Source organism: Muscardinus avellanarius, assembly GCF_963383645.1.
Source record: "Muscardinus avellanarius genome assembly, chromosome: 18".
NCBI classification, from domain to species: domain Eukaryota; kingdom Metazoa; phylum Chordata; class Mammalia; order Rodentia; family Gliridae; genus Muscardinus; species Muscardinus avellanarius.
Window position 1 is genome coordinate 30699044 of NC_137804.1, and position 26488 is coordinate 30725531.

The 26488-nt window shown below is 46.6% G+C and overlaps 2 protein-coding genes across 3 annotated transcripts; one reads left to right on the plus strand and one right to left on the minus strand.

Annotated features, from left to right (window-relative positions):
• Positions 1-1704: 1704 nt before the first annotated feature.
• On the minus strand, positions 1705-14763 carry PHF7 (PHD finger protein 7; the record flags this gene model as incomplete). The annotated part of the gene is made up of 10 exons (XM_080715035.1): positions 1705-1763; positions 1966-2090; positions 2487-2603; positions 3034-3140; positions 3901-4060; positions 4531-4655; positions 5100-5201; positions 11307-11398; positions 13688-13740; positions 14720-14763. The coding sequence occupies 10 exons, from the start codon at positions 14761-14763 to the stop codon at positions 1705-1707; spliced, it is 984 nt and encodes a 327-aa protein (XP_080571161.1).
• A 2662-nt stretch (positions 14764-17425) lies between these two features.
• Positions 17426-24881, plus strand: BAP1 (BRCA1 associated deubiquitinase 1; the record flags this gene model as incomplete). Of its 2 annotated transcripts, none has more annotated exons than XM_080715238.1 (17): positions 17426-17462; positions 17550-17579; positions 17688-17742; positions 18616-18748; positions 19069-19188; positions 19764-19825; positions 19915-20057; positions 20292-20370; positions 20815-20938; positions 21260-21407; positions 21955-22139; positions 22604-22737; positions 23265-23743; positions 23852-24012; positions 24277-24369; positions 24468-24540; positions 24748-24881. In XM_080715238.1, the coding sequence occupies 17 exons, from the start codon at positions 17426-17428 to the stop codon at positions 24879-24881; spliced, it is 2190 nt and encodes a 729-aa protein (XP_080571364.1). The 2 variants fall into 2 exon arrangements, with proteins under 2 accessions (XP_080571364.1, XP_080571365.1); XM_080715239.1 differs by having other exon boundaries at positions 20869-20938.
• Between the last annotated feature and the right edge of the window lie 1607 nt (positions 24882-26488).

Sequence of the window (26488 nt, forward strand, 5' to 3'; positions counted from 1 at the left end):
AAATGAAAAAACAGCTAAAAAAGAGAAAAATATTTGCCTTTAGGGAATAGGACTAGAAATAGACATGGATAAGAGTGTTTTTCATTATAATCCTTACAGTACTATTTTTTTTTTTTTTTTTGGTGCTGGGGGTTGAACCCAGAGCCTTGCACATGTTAAGCATGTACTCTACCACTGAGCTGTATTAGAGTTTTAAAGTTTATATTACATTGCCTATATATTTTATAATAATAAAACCCACTAATCCCCCCTCCCTTTGATTTCAAGTTAATCTGAATAAATCTGAAGGCAATCACTGTATATACCTTGGATGTAAGTCTGCAGGGCTCAGTGATATTTGTAATAAGAACTCATTAGTGTAATAAGAAGCCATTAGTGACAATGGCTCAGTGAAGCCGATAATTTAGTACCTGGCAATGGTTCTGAGTTTCCCCCACTAATCAAAACCCCATGAAATCATAAAAAAACAATCATAAGATCGGTTCTACTCAATCTCTCCTGAGGCCTTCTGCCAGATTCCTATCCTAGCTGCTTTGCCTAATATGAATGTCCTGGCATGCAAATTCAGGTATGTTCTAGACAGAAATGCTCAGTCCACCAGGCAGCCAGAGTCTGAGTGGCCCATGTATGCTGTGGAGGTGTGCTAAGCCCACACTGACCTGGAGTAAGTGCAGTCCCTTCTGCCTCACATGGGCACAACAGTCCCTGGTCCAGAGCACCAAGCCCTGCAATAATAATTCAATGTGGACTAGTATACTAACTCACCTCCCTGATGAGAACCGGTGTACTAATTTGCACTATGATGAAAATCTCTGCCTCTGGAATGACAATATCCTTGCAAAATGCTTTTCTCCCAAAGAAGCACATCTATGTTCTGCTTTGAAAGTTCTATATTAATTAAAATTTTTGTGTGTGTGTGTGTGGTACTGGGGGTGGAACCCAGGGGCTTTTCTACCTCTGGGCTAGACTTCCAGACCTATTTTATACTTTATTTGGAAACAGGGTCTCACTAAGTTGCTGAGGCTGGCTTTGAACCTGTGTGATCCTCCTGTCTCAGCCTCCCAAGCGTGGGGATTACAAGCGTGAGCCACTATGCCTGCAAATTTATCAAATTTTAAGGATAAGAGTGAATTTTCTTATTCCCTCACTTTACCTTATCCATATTCCTTAGTATGCTAGACAAATTTCAGAGTAAATCTATAAGGAGACATCAGTGGAGAGAAAACCTTTATTTGCATAATAACAAACATGAGTAAAATATGAAGAGGCATATGAGAACCAGATTAAGGTGAAAGAATAATGGTGGAATAAGAGACGGAGGAACTGGGAAGAAAGAGTAGAGGCATTCTCACAGCCACAAACATGCTAGACTGTTGGCATCTGGACTCTGCTCTCTCCATTTCTTCCCTTGGCTCATAGTCTCACTGCTGGTCCCTTCTTTGTCTCATAGTCACAAAGTGTTCTCTCCCCAAGCCCAGTGAAGGAATGCTGCTTTCTACTCTGTTGCATTTGGCTCCAACTGCTCCGAAGATGTTCTCTGGATTTTTTTTTTTGTTGTTGTTGCAATTCTTAGTGATTTTGACCCCCTTGGACAGCTAGGCATGACCCTTCCTGCCAGCAGGTTTTTCTAATGATCATGGAAAGTCCTGGCTAATCGGTCCAAGGACTTGAATTCTCTTCAAGGCTGGTGTCTCTGCAGAAATCTTAGGGATGAAAGGTGCTGCTGCAGCAGGGAACATCACTTGAGTTTTCAGGTATGTAGTCTGTGGTGAAAAGAAGGTGGGAAAGAAAATACAACTCTGTTTCTTCCAGGTGCAGGTCCCTGGGCCCCTCCCTAGCCACTTTCCTTCCAAAGCAAAGGATCCATTAAGAGTCCCCCTCTGGTGGCATGCCCTCCTCCATTCCCAGGCACCGTGAGTTCCTTAGCCCCACCCCAGTTCTTAGACTAGACCACCCTGGGCCCACCTGTGGCTGATGCAGAAAGTGAACACTCCTCACATTCCCACTTCTTGCTGCTGGATCTAAGGAAGGAGCAGTCCCTGTGGGTTCCGTGGGAGCCACATGTAGCACACAGAATGAGGCACCACCTCCTAAAGGAAGAATCAAGGAGGGATCTTTGGACAAACACAACACAAACTGCCACTCTGGGATGTTTGCTACTGGGCCACACTGAGGGCTGCCCAGGAAATGTTCACTATACATTTTACTTTTACAAATGAGTGCTTAGATAGGCTAAGTGCTAATCCCAGTTTGTGGTCAGGCACAACCCCTCGCAAGGTGGATTGGAAAAGGATTGGCCCTGAATGTCTCTCCACTGGGCAGAGAGAAAAGCAGACCCTGCAGGGGAGACCTGACTACTTGTGCACGAATGAGGCAGGGGCTGGTCAAGAATGGGGCTTAGATATTTTGTTCACTCTGAGGTCTGCAGATAAGAGTGACCTTGCTCCTAATAGAAAAACTCTTTCTATCCGGGGGCTTTATCCTACCCTTCATCTTCAAAGCTTTCTCTGCCCTGTTCATACAGACAGATGGGGGCATCACAATGCTGGTAGCGCTGATACAACTCTGAGAAAGCCCCTGGTTCAAGTTCCCAGGCAGCATCTCTGTAGAGGAAGAAGAAATAGTGAGAAAAAGACACATAATTTGCTGGTGAAGTCTTTGCTCACCAAGGAGAAACAAAAAAGACCCCAAGTTAAGCACAGCAAGAGTTCAACAGGATGCCTGAATAAGGCTGGGCCAAATACCTGGCTATGGTCAAACACTGAGGCAGGTGAACATGGGGCTACTTAGTTCTACCCTGGAATTCAAGAACAGCCTCCCCAGGGTATTCTGATCCCAAAGCATAATTTTCAGAAACATGCCTTCCACTAATTTCTTCTCTCTTTAGTTGAAAAGCACTCCATACCCTTTTCTCTGCTGTATATCAGGGCCTCAGCTGCTCTCATTCTCCAAGCTATCCTCACACTTGTGTCCTCTCTGGAAACCTAGGCAACCCATGCCCTGGTTCAATTCCTGCTTTAGAGTTTCCACTACCTGTCTGGTATATGAATCCCCATTCTTAGCATTTCTTGAGGAAATTCTTCTCTATTGTTACACTGGGGACATTTGAAGAAATGCTTTGCTGATGTGTGGGCATATTTCTGTAAGAGAACACAGAATAGCTTTGTTTGTAAAAATCTCTGACCACCTTCTTTCCACTCCCACCCTCGCTCCATTTGGGTATAGGAAAAGGATTTTGGGTGGGCTAGGGTGAAGAGGGCCTGGGTCAAGATACTTTGATGAGAGTTCCCAGGAGTGTTAGTTCCCAGGAGTGTTTTAGCCATCATCTCTGACTATGGGGCTTTGCAGTGCTAAATAAAGGCCAGGTATCTGGATATGTTCTCTTTTCTTTCATCCTATTAGTGAGACTGTTATGAGTCTCCTTGGCTTATTCTGTGATGATCCCATTTTTTTTTTTTTTTTTTTGCAGGTCTTGGGGAATGGAACCCAGGGGCATTTGACTCTGAGCTACACCCCCTGCCATATATTTTATTCGTTATTTTGAAACAGGGTCTAAGTTGCAGAGGGCCTAAGTAGCTGAGGCTGTCCGCGAACTGAGATCCTCCTATCTCAGCCTCCCAAATGCTGGGATTACAAGTGGGCACCACCATGCCCGGCTTTGTGATGACCCCTTTTGTAAGGATTTTTCTCAATGTAAATCTTATGAACGACGTCTCTGCCAAGGATGACCAGAGACCAGGTGAATTTCCTCTCATTGATAGGCAGCAGCACTGCATATAGCCCTTCAGCCTGAAGTACTCAAGCTTAGATGTGCCCACATATTCCCAGAGTGTGCTGGTTCTAGGAAGTGAACCAGAGTAGTTATGGACCCCTACTTCCCCAGGGCAGAGAAAGCCCTACCTGGATGCACTTGCGGTGGTAGATAGCTTGACTACAACATGGGCTCTGGATGTTCTCAACACTCGTTTGGGATAAGTCTTCACAACACAAGACACAGCTTTCCTCCCCCACATTACCCTGTTGGATGTTCTGTGTTGGGCGATGTTTTCCACAAAATGATCTGTGGCAGGGTAAACAGACTAGATTTCTGACCTGTCACTGATGCAGATTCCCAGATACCTGGCCTAGGAAGGACAACCATCCATCCAGCCCAGTGCTGAGCTTCCACACTTATGGGGAGGGGGAGGAGCAGGGTGGAGAAGAGCTACAAGCCTTCTCATGGCTGCTCTCCCACTGAGCAGAACGCTCAGGACTGTCTTCATAGTCTGTTTCCTAAAATCCCCACTTAGTTTGGGGCAGCTGTCTAAGAACCCCAGATGTTTGTAATTTAAGGAGAAGATGGGAATTGAGGGAACAACAACAGAACCGTGAAATCTCCAAGCCAAGATACTATTTCTCATTACTGAAAGGAGAGACAGTCACTGGTGAGTTCAAACAGGCCTGTGAGAACCGTATTCTGATTTCATTAGAGGCTAAATAGCAAGTTGCAAAATAGCAAGGACAGCTTGACTTTTCCCCTTCCTTACTCACTTGTACTCTCCAAAAAATTGTGAAAGGCAACCCCTTTCTTGGCCACAAGGCAGATGGAAGTTTCTGACACACTGATCCTTCTGGCAGTTGATAGTAGCTCCCTTTTTTTTGCACACAAAGCAGATCTGCAAATGAGATTCCAGATAGTGCTCAGTGCCCAGAGAAAGACAGATCTGCTGAGGCACATCTTTCTGTGGAATGGAAGTAATAGCATTCTTTCCTTAGTGGTCCTGAAAGCTCCAGGATGTCCTAAAACTGGATTCAGAACCACTGAACCCTTTGTTGTTTTCTCAGGATGCTGTTCCCTTTCCTCATTTAGGACACTACATGTCAGAGGAGAGTGGGACTTAAGGACCAGGGGTACACAGTTCAGGGGTACAGTATGCTTAGCATGTGCAAGACTAAATTCAATCCCATAATTGAAAAATAAAACAAAAAAAGAGAGATGGACCAGTTGAGAAATCCAAGAGTCCTTTGATTTCTAAATTAGCAACTAGGGAAAGAACAGACGGAAATTCTGAGAAAGGTCTGAGGTCTATTCAAAGGTCCCCATTTCAGGGGATTCTAACCTTCCTAGAAGCCCGGGCTGCCTCCTTTTTGATGTCTTCAGGCAGGAATCCATGAAAACCTCTGTTGGATTGGCCTCTCTGAGGCAGCTTGCTAGATAGGATCTAGGGGAGCAGTAGAATCAGGCTATTAACATTGATGATAAGAGCCGGGCGTGGTGGCGCACGCTTGAATCCCAATCTTGGGAGGCTGAGACAGTAGGATCACACAGGTTTGAAGCCAGCCTCAGCTACTTAGTGAGACCCTGTTTCCAAATAAAATATGCATGTGTGTATATATATACATTTATAGAGCAATTTATTTAACAAATGTTTAAGTTGTACTATGTATTAAGTACTCTGAGCACTTTTAATGTTATCTCATTGGATGTCCCAACATCTTCCTTTCTATAGGAGAGAAATGACTTTCTCAAGACCACCAGGCTTGCCGGATGTGGTGGCGCATGCTTGTAATCCCCACGCTTGGGAGGCGGAGACAGGAGGATCGCGCAGGTTTGAAGCCAGCCTCACTGGCTTAAAAGACCCTGTTTCCAAATTTAAAAATATAAAAAAGGTCTGGGAGTGTAGCCCGGAGGTAAAAGGGTTTCCAGGAACCCCAGTACCACACACACACACACACACACACACACACACACACACACACACAAAGACCACCAGGCTCCAGAACCTGTACTCTTTTCCATGCTATGCTGCCTTTCATTTACTGGGATCTGCTGTTACTATGTAATGCTGAGGACTTTGGAAAATATTCCCATTTTTTTGTTTACCAAAGCCCTATGATACAGATGTCTTGTGACCCTTATCTTACAGATAAGGCCAATGAGGTACTACAGTGTGGAAGTGATATGGCTGGGGTCATACAGTAAGGAAGATCAGAGATGCCATTCACACCCAGGCCACACTCTTACTCCTCCTGCTGTACTTCTCCTCAGGACAGAGGATAAACTCTTCTCAGAGAACTACTGGAAAGTAAACAGGATCTTAAAAATCTCCTGACAGGCTGGGTATGGTGGCCCATGCTTGTAATTCCAGTATTTGGGAGGCTGAGACAGGAGGATTGCAGGTTTGTGGACAGCCCCAGCTACTTAGTGGGGGCTCTCTGCAATGAGTAAGACCTGTTTCAAAATGAAAAATAAAATAGGGCTGAGGGTGTATCTTGGAGGTAGAATGCCCCTGGGCTCAATTTCCAGTACCACACACACTAAACAAACAAATAGCCAGGCATGGTGGCACACACTTGTAATCTCAGCAAGATCAGCAACTTAATGAGAACCTTAGCAATTTAGCAAGACCCTGTCTCAAAATATAAAAAAAGGGCTGGAAGTGTAGTTCAAAGGTAGAATGCTCCTGGTTCAATCCCTGAGGTGGGTTGGTGGGTTGGTGGGGGGGTGAGAGGTAAGTATATGCTTGTAATATATAATCAAAAATATATAAAATCAAAATCATATATCTGGTAGGAAAATCACAGATCTTTTTCATGAGCATAGATGTACAAATCAAACAAAATATCAGCAAAATGGATCCAGCACCATATAAAAGGGATTCTATATCATGACCAAGTAGGGTTTAGACCAGCAATGCAAGATTAGTTTAACAATTAAAGAATCCAATTGATGTAACAAACTGCACTAGAAAATAAAAAATAAAAATCAAGATCATCTCAACATACAGAAAAAGCATTTGACAAAATCCAATACACATTCATGATATCCTCAGCAAACAGAATAAAAGGGAACTTTGATCTCATAACTTTAATCATACAGCTAACATCATATTTTAATAGTGAAAAACTAGAGGCTGTCCCCTCATGTTGGGAACAAAACATGGATAACTACTCACATCATCACTATTGAACATTGCTTGAAGGTCCTAGCCAGTACAATAAGGCAAAAAAAATAAAAGACAAAGGTTGGGAAAGAAAAAGTAGAACTGTCTTTATTCACATGACATGACTTTGTATACAGGAAGACATTTACAACATAATAATTACATAACTAATAAGTGAATTTAACAAGATTGTAGGCTGCAAAGTCAACATATAAAAATACATTGCATTTCTAAATGCCAGCAACAAATTTGAAAATGAAAATAAAAATACCACTTATAATAGCATGACTACAAAATATTTAGAAATACATTTAACCAAAATGTGTAAGACTTCTCAACTAAAACTATAAAACACCAGGTGTGGTGGTGCATGTTTGTAAACCCAGCATTTGAGAGGCTGAGACAGGAGGATCACGGCCAGCCTCAGCTACTTAGTGAGGCCCCTTGCAACTCCTTGAAACCCTGTTTCAAAATAAAGAATAAAAAATAGGACTGGGTGTGTTGCTCAGAGGTAGAATGCCCCTGGGTTCCACCCCCAGCACCACAAAAATAAAAGGAAAAAAAAAAAAAAACTATATAAACCAGGTGTGGTGGTGCACACTTGTAATCCCAGCATTTGGGAAGCTGAGACAGGAGGATTGCGGTTCGCGGCCAGCCTTAGCTACTTAGTGAGACCCTGTTTCAAAATAAAGAATGAAAAAATAGGGCTGGGGGTGGAGCTTGGAGGTGGAATGCCCTTGGGTTCAACCCCCAGTACCTAAAAAAAAAAAAAAAAAAAAAAGAAACAAAAACAAAAAACACTGCTAATATATATGTTGAATTTTTAAATATTATTTTGTAGAAGTGGGGATTGAATACAGGGCATTTAACTCCAAACTACATTCCCAACCTTATATTTTATTCTTTATTTTGAAACAGCATCTTGCTAAGTTGCAGAGGGCCCCACTAAGTAGCTGAGGCTGCCCGAGAACCTGCCATTTTCCTGTCTCAGCCTCCCAAGTAACTGGGATTACTAATAAGTGTGCACCACCATGCCTGGCTTCTTTTTTTTTTTTTTTGGTGGTAGTGGGGGTTGAACTCAGGGGCATTCAACCTCTGACCCACACCTCCAGCCCTATTTTTTATTTTTATTTTGAAACAGGGTCTTGCTAGATTGACAAGAGTCTCACTACTTGCTGAAGCTGTCCTTGAATTTGCTATCCTCCTGTCTCAGCCTTCCAAGTACTGGGATGACAAGCATGTGCCACCTACTTTCAGCTCTGATATATCTATTTTTTGCGGGTTTGGGGATGGAACCCAGGGGCATTTGACCTCTGAGATACACCCCCTGCCCTATTTTTTTTATTCTTTATTTTGAAACCCGGTCTGAGTTGCAGAGGGCCTCACTAAGTAGCTGAGGCTGTCTGTGAACCACGATCCTCTGGTCTCAGCCTCCCAAATGCGGGGATTACAAGGAAGTGCCACCATGCCTGGCTTCTGAGATATATTTTAAGATTCAAATAAATGGAGAAATATACCATGTCCATGGATTATATGTCAATTCTTCCCAAATTTACCAATAAGATTCCAATTATAATCCCAGCAAGCCATTTTTTTGGTCTTTTACAGAAAATTTGATAAGCTTAATATAAAATTCATAAGGAAAAAGAACCTAACAATTTGAAAGGAACTAACAATTTGAAAGGCATAACAAAGAAAGGCCAAAAAAATTTAGAAAAGACTGCAAAACTTATAATACTTAATTTCAAGATACCATAAAGCTACAATATTTAAGACAGTGTGGTACTGGTTTAAGGATAGATGCATATAGCTCAATGACATAATTAAGTCATTCAGATATCCGCATATCCATTGATAACTGACAATTGATTTTTTTTTTTTGCCATAGCGGAGATGAAACCCAGGGGCATTCTATACCTCCAAGCTACATCCCCAGCTCCAATTTTTTAGTCTCTTTATTTTTGAAACAGGGTTTCACTGAGTTGTGAAGGGCCTCGCTAAGTAGCTGAGGCTGTCCGTGAACCATGATCCTTCTGTCTCTGCCTTCCAAATGCTGGGATTACAAGCATGCGACACCATGCCTGGCTTGAGAACTGATTTTGATAAAGGAACTTTGGAACTTTGGTAACTAAATAGGCAAAGATTTCCTAGTACACACAAAAGTAGTAATCATAAAAGAAAAAATGATAAGCGAGACTCCATCGAAATTAAAAACTTGTTCTTCATAAGTCACCATTAAAAAAATAAAAAGGAGCTGAGCATGGTGTCACATAGCATTTGGGCTGAGACAGGATCACGGTTCTTGGACAGCCTCAGTTACTTAGAGAGGTCCTTTACAACTCAGTGAGACTCTGTTTCAAAATAAAGAATAAAAATTAGGGCTGGGGGTTGTTGCTCAAGGTAGAATGCCTCTGGGTTCCATCCTCAGTATCGAAAAAAAAAAAAAAATGAAAAGGCAAGCCACAGACTAGGAGAAAATACATACATCTGAAAAATAATTTGTATACAGACTATAAGTATTTTTTACAACTCAATAATAAGACAAACAACCTCATTTCTTAGATGGACATATTTGTCACAAAAAATATGTGAATGGTTAATAAGCACATACAAGGAAGTTCAACATCTTTAGTCATCAGAGAAGTGCAAATTAAAACCACAATGAAATAGCAATACACATCCAGCAAAATGGCTAAAATTAGGAAGAGTGACAATACCAAGTTTTGGCAAGAAAACTGTTCAACTGCAACTCTCATAAAGTGCTTATGGGAATGTAAAGTGGTACAATTGCTTTGGAAAATGACTTGGCAACTTACATAAAGTTAAACATCTATTTAGAAAACCCAACAATAATTCCACTCTTAGACATCTGCCTAAGACAAGTGAAAGCACATGTTTACAAAAAGACTTATACATGAATGGTTATTCACAATAGTCCCCAAATAGAAACAATTCAAATGTTCACCAATAAGTGAAGAGATAAGCAAAGTATAAAATATTCATACAACAGAATAGTAGGTAATAAAAAGAAACAAGCCAGGGATACATGCAACATGATTAATCCCTAAACACTGTGTTAGGAGAAGAAAGCCAGATATGAAGAAGTATACTGTGCTGGGCGTGGTGACGCATGCTTGTAATCCCAGTATTTGTGAGGCTGAGACAGGAGGATTGAAGGTTTGAAGCCAGCCTCAGTTACTTAGTGAGGCTCTCAGCAACTTAGTGAGACCCTGTTTCCAAATAAAATATAAAATAGGTCTGGGAGTGTAGCCCAGAGGTAGAAGGCCCCTGGGATTCCATCCCCAGTAAAACACACACACACACACACACACACACACACACACACACACACACACACACTATATGGTTCAACTGAGGTAAAAGAATACAGAAGCCAGGCGTGGTGGCGCACACTTGTAATCCCTGCGCTTGGGAGGCAGAGACAGGAGGATTGCGCAGGTTCGAAGCCAGCTGCGCACGCTGGCTTAGGAGACCCTGTTTCCAAATAAAAATGTTAAAATAGGTCTGGGAGTGTAGCCTGGAGGTAGAAGGGCTTCCAGGAACCCCAGTACCACCAAAAAAAAAAAAAAAAAAAAAAACCAACAAAACAACAACAACAACAACAAAAAAAAAAACACAGAAAAAGAACTTATGGTACACACTTGGAATTTCAGTTCTTGGGAAGCTAAAATAGGAGGATTGCAGGTTTGCAGCCAGCCTCAGCAACTCTAGTGAGGCCCTCAACAACTTTGTGAGACCCTGTTTCAAAATGAAAATAAAATAGGGTTAGGGGTGGAGCACTGAGGTAGATGCCCCTAGGTTATTCTCATCATCCCCAGCAGATTATCTCTGGTGGGATTGTCTAGATAGAATGTTACTTATTTTGATTAGAATAGTGGCTACAGGGGGATATACGTTAATCAAAACTCATGAATCTGTCCACTTTAAATTGTTGTTTTGTAGTATGCAAATTATACCTAATAAAAAAGAATACTGGGAAAAAAATAAAGGTGATTCCAAGAGTTATCTCTGGGGAGGAGGGGTTGGGGAAGAAAGGCTGGAACTACAGTATTGTTTCTCAATTTTATTTTTTTGTGGTACTGGGAATGGAGCCCAGGGGAATTCTGTCTCCAAGCTACACCCCAGCCCTATTTTTTTTCTTTATTTTGAAATAAGGTCTCACCAAGTTGTGGAGGGCCTAAGTAGCTGAGGCTGGCCACGAACCTGTTATTTTCTTGTCTCAGCCTCCCAAGTACTGGAATTACAAGCATGTGCCACCATGCTCGGCTTTTTTCAGATTTTAAGAGAAAAAAGCTATTAAGAAAAGCAAAGAGCCAGGCATTCAAGCCATGACATTCAAGGTAAAGGAGGCCTCATACTCACGAGACAGAAATAATGCACACTGAGATTGTCTTTCTGAAGAAATTCTCCTAATTTTTCGGGATCCCCAGGTTCTCGAAGGCATAGCCGGCATACTGGAAGAATGAACATTAAGAATTAAAGGGTTGGCTTAAAACCATTAAGAATAGAAGATGAGTGGGAACTTAACCGTCTAAGTACAGGAAGGAGTACAGATGCCTCTTCACTTATGAAAGGTTGCATCCAGATAAACCTTTCAAAAGTTGAAATACAGAGTTGGGTGTGGTAGCACACACCTGTAATCCCAGAACTTGGGAGGCTAAGTTCAGAGGATCACAGGTTTGCAGCTAGCCTCATTAAGTAGTGAGACTCTCATCAACCTAGTGAAACCCTGTTTCAAAATAAAAAATAAGCCGGGCGTGGTGGCGCACGCTTGTAATCCCAGCATTTGGGAGGCTGAGACCAGAGGATTGTGGTTCGCGGACAGCCTCGGCTACTTAGTGAGGCCCTCTGCAACTCAGTGAGACCCTGTTTCAAAATTAAGAGTAAAAAATTGGGCGGGGTGTGTAGCTCGGAGGTCAAATGCCTCTGGGTTCCATCCCCAGACCCGCAAAAAAAAAGCAACAACAAAATAAAAAATAAGGCTGGCTGGGCGTGGTGGCGCACACTTGTAATCCCCGCGCTTGGGAGGCGGAGACATGCCAGCCACGCTGGCTTAAGAGATCCTGTTTCCAAATTAAAAAAAATATAAAAATAGGTCTGGGAGTGTAACCCGGAGGTAGAAGCGTTTCCAGGAACCCCAGTACCACCCAAAATAATAATACGGCTGGAAGTATAGCTCAGAGGTAGAATGCCCCCAGATTCAATCTCCAGTATTATACACACCAAAAAAGTTGAAATATAATAAAAATGCATTTAATACACCTAACCTACCAAAAATCATAGCTTAATAACAGAGCATACTGTAGAGTATCAGTAGTTTCCTTTCATGATTGTGTGGCTGTCTGGGAGCTGTGGCTTATTGCCACTACTCAGTATTATAAGAGTATCAGACCATGTATCACTGGCTTGGGAAAAGATCAAAATTCAAAATCTGAAGTACAATTTCTACTATGAATGTATATCAGTTTTGTACCACTCACTCTAAAGCCAAAAACTTCTAAGTCAAACCACTGTCAGTCAGGGACCACCTGTATTGAGAACTGGGCCATTTTGGCAAGAAGGAAGGTTAGAATGAGGTTTTATTTGTTATCAGTTAGGACTTAATATAATTTTAGTCACACTGAAAGAACTGGCTGCAGCCAGGCGTGGTGGTGCACGCTTGTAATCCCAGTGCTTGGGAGGCTGAGAAAGGAGGATTGCACAGGCTCAAAGCCAGCCTCAGCTACTTAGGCTCTCAGCAACTTAGTGAGACCCTGTTTCCAAAAAAAAGTATAGGTCTAGGAGTATAGCCCGGAGGTAGAAAAGCCCCTGGGTTCAACCCCCAGTACCACCAAAAAATAAGTAAAAAAAAAAAGAAAGAGGTGGCTGCAACTATTCACATTTTTTTGGTTTGTTTGTTTGGTGGTACTGGGGTTCCTGGAACCCCTTCTACCTCCGGGCTACACTCCCAGACCTATTTTATATTTTTTAAATTTGCAAACAGGGTCTATTAAGCCAGTGAGGCTGGCTCTGAACCAGCGCAATCCTCCTGTCTCCGCCTCCCAAGTACGGGGATTACAAGTGTGCACCACCACGCCCAGTCACATTTTTGGTTTTAAGTGGCTTTTATTAACTTGTTTCTTGAAATTTAGACATGAAAGCCATTTGTGATGGCACATGCTTGTAATCCCAACATTAGGGAGGCTGAGACCGGAGGATCATGGTTTATGGACAGCCTCAGCTACTTAGTGAGGCTCTTTGCAACTCAGACTCTGTTTCAAAATAAAGAATAATAAAATAAAAAATAGGGCTGGGGCTGTAGCTCAGAGGTAGAATGCCCCATGGTTCCATTCCCAGTACCACAAACAAACAAACAAAAAAAAGAAATTTAGACATGATTTTTTTTTTTCTGGTGGTACTGGGGGTGGAACCCAGAGGCTTTCTACCTCCGGACTATACTTCCAGACCTATTTTATATTTTATTTGGAAACAGGTTGCTGACAGCCTAAGTAGCTGAGGCGACCTTGTGCAATCCTGTCTCAGCCTCCCAAGCGTGGGGATTACAAGCGTGTGCCACCACGCCCGGCTTAGACATGAAATTTAAAAAAATTTCAAATTACAGACTATGAGTTCTTTAGGATCTTAAGAGAACCTGGGAAAGAAGTAGGATTGACAGTGAGAAAAACAACTTTACTGCCCACAAAGATGGCCTTCTATGCTGGGGTCTGGAGGCAGCAGCCAAATAAAACCTCGTTTTTTCTTACCAGGCCCTGAAGATGGCTTCCTCTGGGTTACCTTCCTAGTCCTGGCAGATTTTCTATATAAAAGAAAGAAAAAGGTGCAAGGTGGTCTTTGAGGACGCTGTTGATAACCTATGTAACATTTCCCTTAAAATATTATTTACACATCTGATAAAGGACCAAAACATCTAAAGGTTAAAACATCAGTTCTTTTCACATTTTATGTTTTTTGAAAGCACAAAATATACCCACTAAATTATCTGAGGATAAGGTCCAAACTGTAATGTCTCAAGCCAGGCGTGGTTTCGCACACTTGTAATCCCAGCATTTGGGAGGCTGAGACTGGAGGAATGAGGTTAGCAGGCAGCCTCAGCTATTTAATGAGGCCCTCTCCAACTTAGTGAGACCCTGTTTTAAAGTAAAGAATAAAAAATACGGCAGGGGGTGTAGCTCAGAGGTCGAATGCCCCTGAGTTCCATCCCCAAACCCGCAAAACAAAACAAAACAAAAAAAACACAAAAAAACTGTAATGTCTCTCCCCAATACCTGTACTGCTTGCATTGAGTAAATGAATACAAGAGTAAAGCCTCTTTTATTGTTTATCCTGCCAACCACTTTATAAACCTCAACCGTACCACCTTCACAAAACACATTTAAAGCGATACCAGTGTTGACTGAACATTTCCCATTGTTGGGCACTAATTTTGGCATTTTACCATGCTCAATAAATCTACAGGCTAATTGAAAAAGTTTAAGCTGGGGTTAAACTTTAATCAGTGGTAGAGCACTTGCACGAGGAAATTATTCGTCCCAGGTCATACAGTTAGCAAGTAGCAGAATCAGGATATGAATTTAGGTAGTAAGGTTCCAGAGCCAGCACTTTGCTACTTAGGGACAGCACTGGGAAGACTGGAAAGGGCAGTTTCCAAAAACCACTGGTGTATGTCTTCATACTGCCCAACCAGCTCCTTAACCAAACTGAAAGGAGCCAAAAAAGACAACATATACTACCAGCCATTGGACAACTTCTTTCAACTCTCATGTCACCTACTCTACCTCAATCTTAGGTGTTCCTTCTTCTTTACTTTTATAGTCTTCATTCGCTGCTGCCTCTCTCTCCTATCTTTACTTCTTCTGTGAGGACAATACAGGCTCTTCCAGCTACAAATATAAACAAGGCTTGGTCAGCATTTTAGTTCTACATTTAATTATCAATTTCCACAGGATCTAGGCAATAATGCATTTCATCTTCCAACCCATGTGATGGAATAAAAAGGATGCCCCAGTATTAATGCTAGTAACAGTCAATAGTTATGTCAAGAATTGTTTGGAGCACTTTACATGTTTTTACAAACTCCTCATGTATTAGGTACCATTATTGTCTCCATTTTTTTTTTTTTTTTGGTGGCACTGGGGATTGAACCCAGGGACCTTCTACCTCTGAGCTACACTCCCAACTCGATTTTATTTGGAAAGAGGGTCTCACTAAATTGCAGAGGGCCTATGTTGCTGAAGCTGGCTTCAAACCTGTGATTCTCCTGTCTCAGCTTCCCAAGTACTGGGATCACAAGTGAGTGCCACCACGCCTGGCTATTATCTCCATTTTTAAGATGGGGAGACTGAAGCACAATAACATAAATATCTTACCAGTGGTCAGAACTAGTAACATAGGTTGAGATTTGAAGCCAAGTATCCTTGGCTCCAGAGGCCAACATGTTAGACTGCTATTACACAGCTGTGTAAGAACTTGGAACCACTGCTTGATTTAGTAAACTGGTCTTTTGTGTCTACTAAATGCATCAAGATAGAACTCAAGAAAAAAGGAACCTTTTGCATCCAAGTGTGGGGTGCTTTAATTTTACCCAGTAAAAGCTATATAAAGTGGCTCTTTCATAGAAGACTGTGAAATTTTGGCTGCCTAAAAGCAGTAATCAAGAATCCCCTCGAATGAGAAATAACACTGAGGAATGAATCACCCCTTTAGCTCTTATCACTTTTTTTCTTTTTATCAGGCTTAAATGGCCACTGAGGTTTGGTCTGCCCCCATCCTTTGTCTAGATCTAAGCCAAGAAAAATATTCAAAAGACACTTTTTCACACTCCTTCTGTCCCCAATGTCAGAAGATTACAAAGTTACAGAGTTTTCACTGGTCATGGTTAAATCCCTGAAAGGGAGACAAATCAAATCCAACCCTAGAAGGGACTGGCTTTGTCTAGTGGTGGTGGTGGGAGAGGACGTCATTTCTTTAGAAAGCTGGGTGAATTAGATCACTCCAGTACCCACATTTTCAGATGAAGACTGGGTATGAAATTTCTTCAGGGACTTTCAACTATTCTGTATGAATACCACTACTAATTTAACCTCTCAAAAAGCAAGGCTAAGTCGCACGCTTGTAATCCCAGCATTGGGGAGGCTGAGACCAGAGGATGGTGGTTCGCAGACAGCCTCAGCTACTTAGTGAGGCCCTCTGCAACTTAGTGAGACCCTGTTTCGAAATAAAGAATAAAAAATAGGGCTGGGGGTGTAGCTCGGAGGTCCGATGCCCCTGGGTTCCATCCCCATACCCGCAAAATACAAAACAAAAACCAAGGCTAGCATACTTGTCCTTTCTTTGTGCTTACTCCATCTCTTTTCCTAACCTATGAACATGAACTGCATTTGCAGAAGCTGACATTCGTTGCCTTTTCAACCAAACAGCCTGAAGCGCACGCCTGCCTTTCTGTTCCCCTAAGAAACCTACTGTAATTGAGCAGTTCCCAGTTGTTGGGGTTATCCCGACCATCTAGCAATAAACCTTGAAAATTCAGTTATTTGCATAGTTGGAACACTGTTCCTTGGGTAGGATTCTGTGCACACCAGTAGTAACAAGACGCAACAATCTTCGAATTAGAGGAAGGACGTGGTGTATGGTCTTCCACAAGCTGCTCAGTCCGTGATTTCCTAACCCAGATGCTCCCCCAAAACGCTTACCAAGTTGTTTCACTGTAAAAATGCTGGGTATGCTGGTTGAGAAAATTAAAAAATAAATTAGCGTGTCGGGCCCCGCCTCCGCCGCAAGAATAAACAATGATTTATTTGAAAAACACGTGTCGGTGGAGCCACAACCGTCCCCCGCAGTTAACAGCCGGAGAAGGGTCAAGGAGCATCCCGCAGGTGCCAGGCCAGGCTCATGTCGCGCCGGGCCGGAGGTCGCCTCCGCCGCTCGCTCCTCACGGTGGCGCAGTCGCTGAGGGCGCCGCTGTCCGGGAGCTTTATTCGTTGTCACAAGCCGTGGTAGCTACCTCACGGGCTGCCGCCCGGTGCGGTAACTGCGCCCGCGAAGAGGGCGAGCGCGCCAACGGAGGCCAGGTCACGCGGACCGAGGCGGCCCCGAACGCCAACGACGCCGACCGTTGGCCGACGAGACCGCTACCGGCCGCGCATGCGCGCCCGCCCCGCCCCGCGCGCCCGCCCCGCCCCGCCCCGCCCCGCCCCGCCCCGCGCGCCCGCCCCGCCCCGCCCCGCGCGCCCGCCCCGCCCCGCGCATGCGCGCCCGCTCCTGCGCGCGAGTCCGCAGCTGCGGTCTGGCCGGCGGAAGGCAACCTGGGGGCGGGGTCGTCGCGCAGTGGTGACGTCGTGCTGCCGGCGCGGGCTGGTGACGCGGCGGGGCCCGTTGTCTGTGTGCAGGGCTGAGGGGCCCCGGGGGCGGTGGGGGCTCCCAGCGGGGGCGGCGGTGGGTCGGAAGGGGCTGGACATGGCGCTTTGGGGCCGCCCCGCGGGAAGATGAATAAGGGCTGGCTGGAGCTGGAGAGCGATCCAGGTGAGGAGTGGGTCGTGGCTGGGGAGGCCGGATGGGTCAGGAACGCGCCTACTGACCATCACTCCCTCCTTTTGTCGCCCAACTCAGGCCTCTTCACCCTCCTGGTGGAAGATTTCGGTAAGAGCCTCCCCTGCCCGCTGGTCCTGCGCTGTGGGGGCCCGCCTCCGCGCCCTCGCTGCAGAGCCAGGGGCTGCACTCGCGACTGCTTTCCTTTCCTGATCACAGGTGTGAAAGGGGTGCAGGTGGAGGAGATCTATGACCTTCAGAGCAAATGCCAGGGGTGAGTGGCTGGGCCGCCCCTTACACGCAGAGGGCTGGCGACGGGTGGGGAAGGAGTGCCCCTCAAGAGAGGCAGTATCAGGAAACCCAAGTTATAAAATGTCATATGAAAGCATCCTTTCTCCCTGGATACCCTCCTCATCAAGCATTTTTGTTTTGTTTTCTCCAGTCTTCCCTCAGAGCTTCCCTTTAGGTAGTAGCTCTCTCCCCAGCTGTAACCATCTTTGGAACTGCCTTTTCTGTTCTTGCAGCAGAAAGGCCCTTTGCAGCAGGAAGCCCCAGGTCACACAGTACCTTTTGAGCAATAGTGGAATTTCATTTATTATGTGTCCATGTGTGCCTTGGCTTTCATTCCCTACACAGAGGTCTTCTTGAGTTGATCGATTGGTTGGTGTGACAAGGCTCATTGTAGGTGCCCAAACTCTCCTGGTGATCTTCCAGAATAGAGGTGTAGAGAGATTCCTCATTGTGCCACTCATGCCTTGCTGAGTGACTGGGCCACAAAGTCTGCTTTCATTTCCCAAGACTGGCATGGATATATTCATATATTTCTCTGGCTTTACTGGGGTCCACAGTGAGATTTAGTGCTTAAATTCCTCATCAAGATAGTGTCTTTGTTCTTGCCTTACTTTGTGTTCCTGCCTTTTTCTGAGCCTGGGCCATCAGTATCAGCAGAACTACAGACTTCATAAGGAGACTCAGTGCATCACTCTGGGGTGTGAGGGTTCTGGCCATTTTGGATATAGTTTTGGGATGAAGCCAAGGGGGAGTTGAGATAATGGCAGGAGCACCTGAGTGATGACATAGTACAATACAAAAGAATACAGGAAGAAAGAAGAAGATGCTGATTGGTTTCTTCCCTTTACTTCCCTAGCCCTGTATATGGATTCATCTTCCTGTTCAAATGGATCGAGGAGCGCAGGTCTCGTCGCAAGGTCTCTACCTTGGTGGATGATACATCCGTGATTGATGATGATATTGTGAATAACATGTTCTTTGCCCACCAGGTGTGCTGGGCTCTGTGTTATTTGGAGGGTGGGGTGCTGCCATGGGTGGTGGTTATAGAAACCCCTTAGTAGAAGGAACCCAGCTTTTAATCATTAACGGGAATATCCTTAGAATAGCATGGTATCTCAGTCCATTCTCCATGTCCCCAGACACTTTATGGATATTGAGTTGCGTGTTAAATAAACAAATGTTGAGTGAAGATGAAAGGAGCTGGTGAGACTTGTCCAGTTGTGACTCCCTGTCTTCATCCCTATTCCCAATAAATATGGAGCTTGGGGTGATGGGTGCTGTGTATGGGTGACTATTCTTGGTTTCACAGCTGATCCCCAACTCTTGTGCCACTCATGCCTTGCTGAGTGTCCTCCTCAACTGCAGCAACGTGGATCTGGGACCCACCCTGAGTCGTATGAAGGATTTCACCAAAGGCTTTAGCCCTGAGGTAGGCTGCCATGCCTTAATCTTGGCTCACAGATGACTGGGCAGATCTGATCCTCAGGACCATTGGTAATGTCTCCATATGGTATATGGTACTATTTGTTTATTTTTCAGGTGGTCATTAACATTATTGCTGACCCATAATTGTGTAAAGAAATTGATTTCAGTCCCAGCTTTCAGGAAAGGAGACAGACTTGGGGAAGGAAGAAACTTTCTTTCCCCCCCCTATAGTACTGGGGATTGAGCCCAGTGCCTCAAACATACCTAGGCAAGAGCTCTACCACTGAACTACATCCCCAGCCCAAGACTTGACTTTCTCTGTTGGTACTTTTTCTGCCTGGCTTTGTTCCTCCTTAGTGTCCATTGGTCACTGTGCAAGGCCAGTAAAGTCCATCTCTTTTTAGGGGCTCTTTTCTGCTCCCACTATCCCTTTAGGAAAGTTCATCTATGCTGCTTCGCATTTTTGGAATGTTTTCAGGTCTGCACTTTGAAGCTTTGCCCCCCACCCAGGGTCCTGTCTAAGAAGCTGTTCTCATGTGGCCTTTTTTTTTTTTTTTTTTTTTTTTTTTTAACCTCTAGAGCAAAGGATATGCAATTGGCAATGCACCCGAGTTGGCTAAGGCACATAATAGCCATGCCAGGTATGTGGGGGCTGAGGTAGCCAGTGTGGGGGGATTAGGGCATGTGTCATATTTGGGGGAATGGGAGGCTTGACTCTGTTCTTCCCCAGGCCTGAGCCACGTCATCTCCCTGAGAAGCAGAATGGCCTTAGTGCCGTGCGGACCATGGAGGCATTTCACTTTGTCAGCTATGTGCCTATCACAGGCCGGCTCTTTGAGTTGGATGGGCTGAAAGTTTACCCTATTGACCATGGTAGGTACCGTAAGCTGAAGGCCTGTTGAATTTCTCTGCTTACCTCCTGGGTGTCTCCCAGTGGGGTAGGTACTGAGGACATCTAACTCTGGCCAGGGTTTCATGCTGCACTGTATTACCTGACTACCTCATGACTCCCTGGCTCAACCACACTTTTCTGTCTTCTTTCCCATCCTTGGCCTGCCCAAACTCAGGATTCCTCACCTGCTGATTCCTTGTATTGTTCTCCCCTAGGACCCTGGGGAGAAGATGAGGAGTGGACAGACAAGGCTCGGAGGGTTATCATGGAGCGTATTGGCCTTGCCACTGCAGGGTAAGGTCCCTGAGCCTGTTCTGCAATATGTTTCTGGAGCTGAGCCTCCTTTCGGAGGGACAGAGAAAAACCAGGTGATTTGTAAGTTGTAAGGCCACATTGTGAATCTGGCAAGGTCAGCCTTAGATCTTGGGCCTCCAACTCCTTGTTCTATTTCTTGTCTGGATTGCCTGTGGCCTTCTCTGGGGGTAGGGACAAACTTTGGTGGAGCCCTGGGTGGCCCAGGTGTGCTGGCTCACTTCCTGATGGGTCCCTCATACAGCTTATTGGAGGGCACCAACTCAAGTGCCTGGTGCGTATGGCTAGCTGCTCCCCACCTTTTGGGGTGGGGTCTGAACCTACAACTGCAGGTGTGACTGCAGAGAACCCTGTCAGGATATTTGCCTCAACCTCATGGCAGGGTTAGGGTGGGAACTGCTCTCACGGCTGCGGCTGTGACTGCAGGGAGCCCTACCACGACATCCGCTTCAACCTGATGGCAGTGGTGCCCGACCGCAGGATCAAGTATGAGGCCAGGCTGCATGTGCTGAAGGTGAACCGTCAGACAGTGTTGGAGGCCCTGCAGCAGGTAGCTGCCTCTCCTGCCTGGCCTAGGCCTAACCCAACCCTCCCTGCTTTTCTCCCACTATAGCATCTATCTCTGACTCCCAGTCACACTCTCTTGTGAATCTGGGCTTTAGCTAACCACTCCTCCTTTCCTTTGCATCCTTGTGGGAAATGTAGAACTGGGAGTGGGAAGGGAGGATGGCTTCTAAAAGGAGGTTGTGGTTTGCCTGTTTTATTTCCCTGTGAATGGCTAAAACCATGGCCATTTGCTCTCTCTCAGCCCTTAGCTAAGGTGGAGGCTTGACTCTGCTCTCTCTCCTCTAAGCTTGGATTCTGTTTTCAGCTGATTAGAGTAACACAGCCAGAGCTGATCCAGACCCACAAGTCTCAAGAATCACAGTTGCCTGAGGAGTCCAAGCCAGCCAGCAGCAAGTCCCCCCTTGGGCTGGAGGCAGGCAGGGCCCCAGCAGTCTCTGAAGGCATCCACACAGGTACTGGAGGGGAATTTGGGGCCTCTCATGGGCCTTAGAGCCATCTCATGCTAATGCTACAGAGGCCTCTACTGGAGGCCTGAATACCCATTGCCTGCAGCTCTCCCACCAGAGTTCTCCATAACATAGATGGAGAGTACTCTTTCCCTAAAAGGCACTTATAAAGGGCTGGGGCTCGGGTGGGAACTGCTCTCATGGCTGCGGCTGTGACTGCAGGGAGCTCTACCACGACATCCGCTTCAACCTGATGGCAGTGGTGCCTGACCACAGGATCAAGTATGACGCCAGGCCTCTGAGTCCTCTCACGTTACCCTTCCTTTCTCTATAGAGGCTTTTTTCTTCCTGCTTCTCTCTTTTTTCATCTCATTCTTCTCCCAGTCTCACTGTAGGATCATGATTTAGAGCTTCCTCCCATTCCACCAACTGGCTCAGCTATTCTGTTCTGGAAATGGAGGGGGAACTGTGCAGTGTCACAGGATCGGGCAGACTCTGGACTTTTCTTGAGGATCCGGCTGAATGTCTGCCTATACTCCTTGTCTTGTCTCAGATGGTGCGGAAGAGGTAGCTGGTTCATGCTCACAAGCTTTGACCCACAGTCCTCCCAGCAAACCCAAGCTGGTGGTGAAGCCCCCAGGAAGCAATCTCAATGGGGTTCCCTCTAACCCCACCCCCATTGTCCAGCGGCTGCCAGCATTTCTAGATAATCACAACTATGCCAAGTCCCCCATGCAGGTAAGCAAGGAGCACCCTTGCAGGTGTTCATCTGAGACTCTGAGAGGCCACAGTGGCAGTTTCCCTATATGGTTTCTTGATGTTCACCTTCTGCATAGGTCTGCATGCCAGGTGCCTCTGATATAACAGCAGGGGCTTAGGGAGGCAGGAAGAGCTCCTTCAACTTTAAACACAGTCACATGGCTGTATGGTTAAATATTTAGGGAATGCTCCTTTGTGCAACTGTATGGGTTGGGTTCTGCTAGCAAAATAAAGGCCTGTGTAATAGCAGTTTTTCTCTTAGAAGCCCAGTAGGCTTCTCTCCAGTATCATTGGGCAGCAGCCATTCTGAGAGCTAAGGGGAACACCTGGAGGGGTTCTTTGGGCTCAACCTGGAGAGCCCTGTTACCTTTTTCTGGCTGTGAGCACTATGCCCAGTGTGGGTGAGCAGCCCTTCCTCATGACTGCCCTGGTCTCTGCCCCAGGAGGAGGAAGACCTGGCAGCAGGTGTGGGCCGAAGCCGAGTTCCAGTCCGTCCACCCCAGCAGTACTCAGATGATGAGGATGACTATGAGGATGATGAGGAAGATGATGTGCAGAATACCAACTCTGCCGTCAGGTCAGCTCTGGCTTTGTAAGGCTAGCAGGTGCTGGGGTGCTTCAGATCCTGTTCTGAGTATTCCCGCCCATGTCTGAAAAATGTCCTTTAGCAGATAACACTGGGTCCCCGCAGGATTCAGGCCCTGAAGGGGCTGAATTCAGTCTCCAGTTTTTGGTGGGTTTGAGGGGCAGCTGAGCACATAAGCATATATCAAAGCATGTCCTGTTGGAGGGGTCTTCTAGCTAGGCCTTGAAGGATTAGCTGGGGTGGGAGAGGAGGTTGGAAGGATGGAGATGTAGTGGGTAGGGAGGCAGCTTTGCTGGAAGATAGATAATTTCTGGCAAAGGCCTTAAGTGAGGCAGCTAGAGCAGAGGAGGTGCCCTTTGATAACATTTGCCTGCAGCTTAGGGTGGCATGCTAGTCATAGCTGGGTCAGGACTGCTGAGAACAAGTGGGAATTGCTTCAGGTTCAGTCCCTAGGGGGTAGGGCGTGCTGGGTATAATCATGGCTCATTCCCTCAGCTCATCTTTTCTTGGCTCCACAGATATAAACGGAAAGGGTCAGGGAAGCCAGGGTCGTTGAACAGTTCTGTGGATGGGCAGCTGTCTGTGCTACAGCCCAATACCATCAATGTCTTGGCTGAGAAACTTAAAGAGTCCCAGAAAGACCTCTCGATCCCTCTGTCCATCAAAACTAGCAGTGGGGCCGGGAGTCCAGCTGTGGCAGTGCCCATGCACTCGCAGCCCTCGCCTACCCCCAGCAACGAGAGCACGGACACGGCCTCTGAAATTGGTAGTGCTTTCAACTCACCTCTGCGCTCACCCATCCGCTCGGCCAACCCTACACGGCCCTCCAGCCCTGTCACCTCCCATATCTCCAAGGTGCTTTTTGGAGAAGATGACAGCCTGCTGCGTGTTGACTGCATACGCTATAACCGAGCTGTCCGTGATCTGGGTCCTGCCATCAGCACAGGCCTGTTGCACCTTGCTGAGGATGGTGTACTGAGTCCCCTGGCACTGACAGGTGGGCCTGGGGCTGGCTCACAGGCCACTTGGTGTCTTCAGGAGGGAGGTGGCCATCTGAATACCAAGTGTCCTGTAATGTGAGTGTCTTCCTGTGTTTTCTTCCCAGAGGGCGGAAAAGGTTCCTCACCCTCTATCAGATCAAGCCAAGGGAACCAGGGGTCCAGCAGCCCAGAGGAGAAGGAGCCCGTGGAAGCCACTGAGAGCAGAGAGAAGACAGGGCTGGTTAGGCATGGCGAACCATCGAGTGGGGAAAAGTACTCACCTAAGGTATGCCTCCTCTGTAGCTTTCCTTTCCAATCCTGGTAGAGATAGGGCCTGGGCTGCTACCCATGTGCAGGGCATTTGATTTGAACTTTGATGTTAAAGTTGGAGCCTGGAGGCAGGTGCCAGAGAGCCTTTTGGGTTGGGTGGTAGCAGAGCCTCAGAAGGCCCTGTGGTCTCTGGCTGCTCACCCTTGCCTCTAGCTGTCTTTTGGTCATAGAGCTTTGTTGCTGGCCAGTCCCCCTCAGGTGCAATGCTGGATTTTGACAGGAATTGCTGGCACTGCTGAAGTATGTGGAGGCTGAGATTGCAAACTATGAGGCGTGCCTCAAGGAGGAGGTGGAGAAGAGGAAGAAGTTCAAGGTGAGTGATTTCTTTAATGCCTGGTCTTCTGGCCTTTCCCAAGGTCAGCTGCTTTGGGGAGATGGGCTGTGGTACCTCACCATTCTTCTCTCCCACAGATTGATGACCAGAGAAGAACCCACAATTATGACGAGTTTATCTGCACCTTCATCTCCATGCTGGCTCAAGAAGGTGAGGGGGCTCACTGCTGTGCTTCCATTGGCACACCCTGCCAACGTTCATGGCCCTCAGGTCCCCCTTCCTCAAAACTCTTCTGAGGCTTGAGCAGATTATGGGGCACAGAGAGGGCCATGAGCACCTCAGTTTCTGAGACTGGCTGATTGTGCCAATGGCTGCTGGGCAGCTAGCCACCTGCTCAAGAGTCTCTGCCTTCCGCAGGCATGCTGGCCAACCTGGTGGAGCAGAATATCTCTGTGCGGCGGCGCCAAGGGGTCAGTATTGGCCGACTTCATAAGCAGCGGAAGCCTGACCGGCGGAAACGCTCTCGTCCCTATAAGGCCAAGCGTCAGTGAACACCGCTGGCCCTGACTCTCCAGCCTGCTCTTGCCCTCAGGCCCTCAACAGGGTCCCTCCCTGCCTCACTCCCCCTTTTCCCAGTATTACTGAATAGTTCAACCAGAGTGCCCAGGCCCCAGGAGTGGGAGCCAGTCCACATTCCCTGTATCACATCTGGGCCTGGGGATGAGGGGGCAGGCCAGCCTCATAGTGCTCAGGAAGCAGCAGCTAGAGTTGGGCCATGGCAGTGTGCTGCGGCTTCCTCCACAGCTGGCTGTGGAGCAGTAGGACCTGGCCCTTCTGCCTGGGCAGCAGAGAATATATTTTACCTATCAGAGACATCTATTTTTCTGGGCCTCAACCCATCTTGCCACTGTATTAACATAGCTGCCTTCCTGACTCTGCTTCCTTTGCTGGCAGCTGTCATCCTGGTGGGCCTGGGTCACTGCATCATACCAGGGTCACTCAGCTGGGGGCCTCAGTAGGCATCAGACCATGCTACTCTAGCCTGTGGTCAGCCTGTCCCTATAATGAGGAAGCCAGGCCTACTCTCTTCATTCTTCTTGGGAGAGTGCTAAACTCAGGGACTTAGCTGCTAGGCTGGGATGGGTGTGGGCTATCCCAGTGAGGGAGAGAGGAGCAGCCTGCTGGCCCCATGGCCTGAGTGAAGAGAAGTGTTTGAACTATTTGATAGTCTACAAATTGTCCTAATTCTAGCTGGGCTTGTTGAGACTGTTGTCCACAGCAAGGCTCTGGGGCTCTTTGCCTTCAGTGTTGTGGCCCTGGCTATGGGCCTGCCTTGGGCTCTTGGTCTCTATTGCTAGAGCCAGGGCTCAGAGGAGACTGCCCCACCCTCAGTATTACCCTACCTCCCTTTGGTAGGGATAGCAGACACTGAGCTGCTTGTGGGCTGCTGGACCCTTCAGCTCTCCCTGCTGTGCCAGCCTCCTCGGCCTCTGCAAGGCACTTGGGGTGGTGGATGGCAGGATCAAGACCAGCCAGTTTGGAGCCCTGTGTTCCCAGAGGGCTTGATGCCAAGCGGCAATGGGCTCAGCACTGCCTCTGGAGCGCAGGTCCCAAACGGAGCCCTGTGGCTTCTACCACATAGCTTTGAAGGTGACCCCAGCAGGCCCCTTATCTGTACATAATGACTGGGGCGGGGGGGCTGGCAGTGTGTTTGAGCATAGCCTGGCCCCTCTGGTTCCTGTAAATACTGGATCAGTGAATGAATAAAACTGCTAAGAAATGATCCTTCCATGGTTGCTTACCTGTAGGCTGGGGGGTGATAGGAGTGAGAGCCCTAGACTTTTGAGCCTAAGGGCCCTGTGACCAGAGATGGGATGTATTTGTTCCTGGGCCATCTGGTTTTCCTGGTCACAAATCCTTGATAGAGGCTTCAGGTGGCCTATAGACAAGGTACACTGAGAGGAAAGGGCATGGCTTCACCAGAATTGGTGGCTTTGCATTCTGGAGAGATGGTGAAGCTCTGGGTTGAGGGGCAAGGCAGCCTCCATCCTGGTGTGTTCCCCCTGGAGGGATACTGGGGCTAGAGAAGGTGCAGGCCTCTTCCTTTGTTGGATTTAGACAGATACAATAGGGCAGAGGGCAAAACTACCTCTGTTCC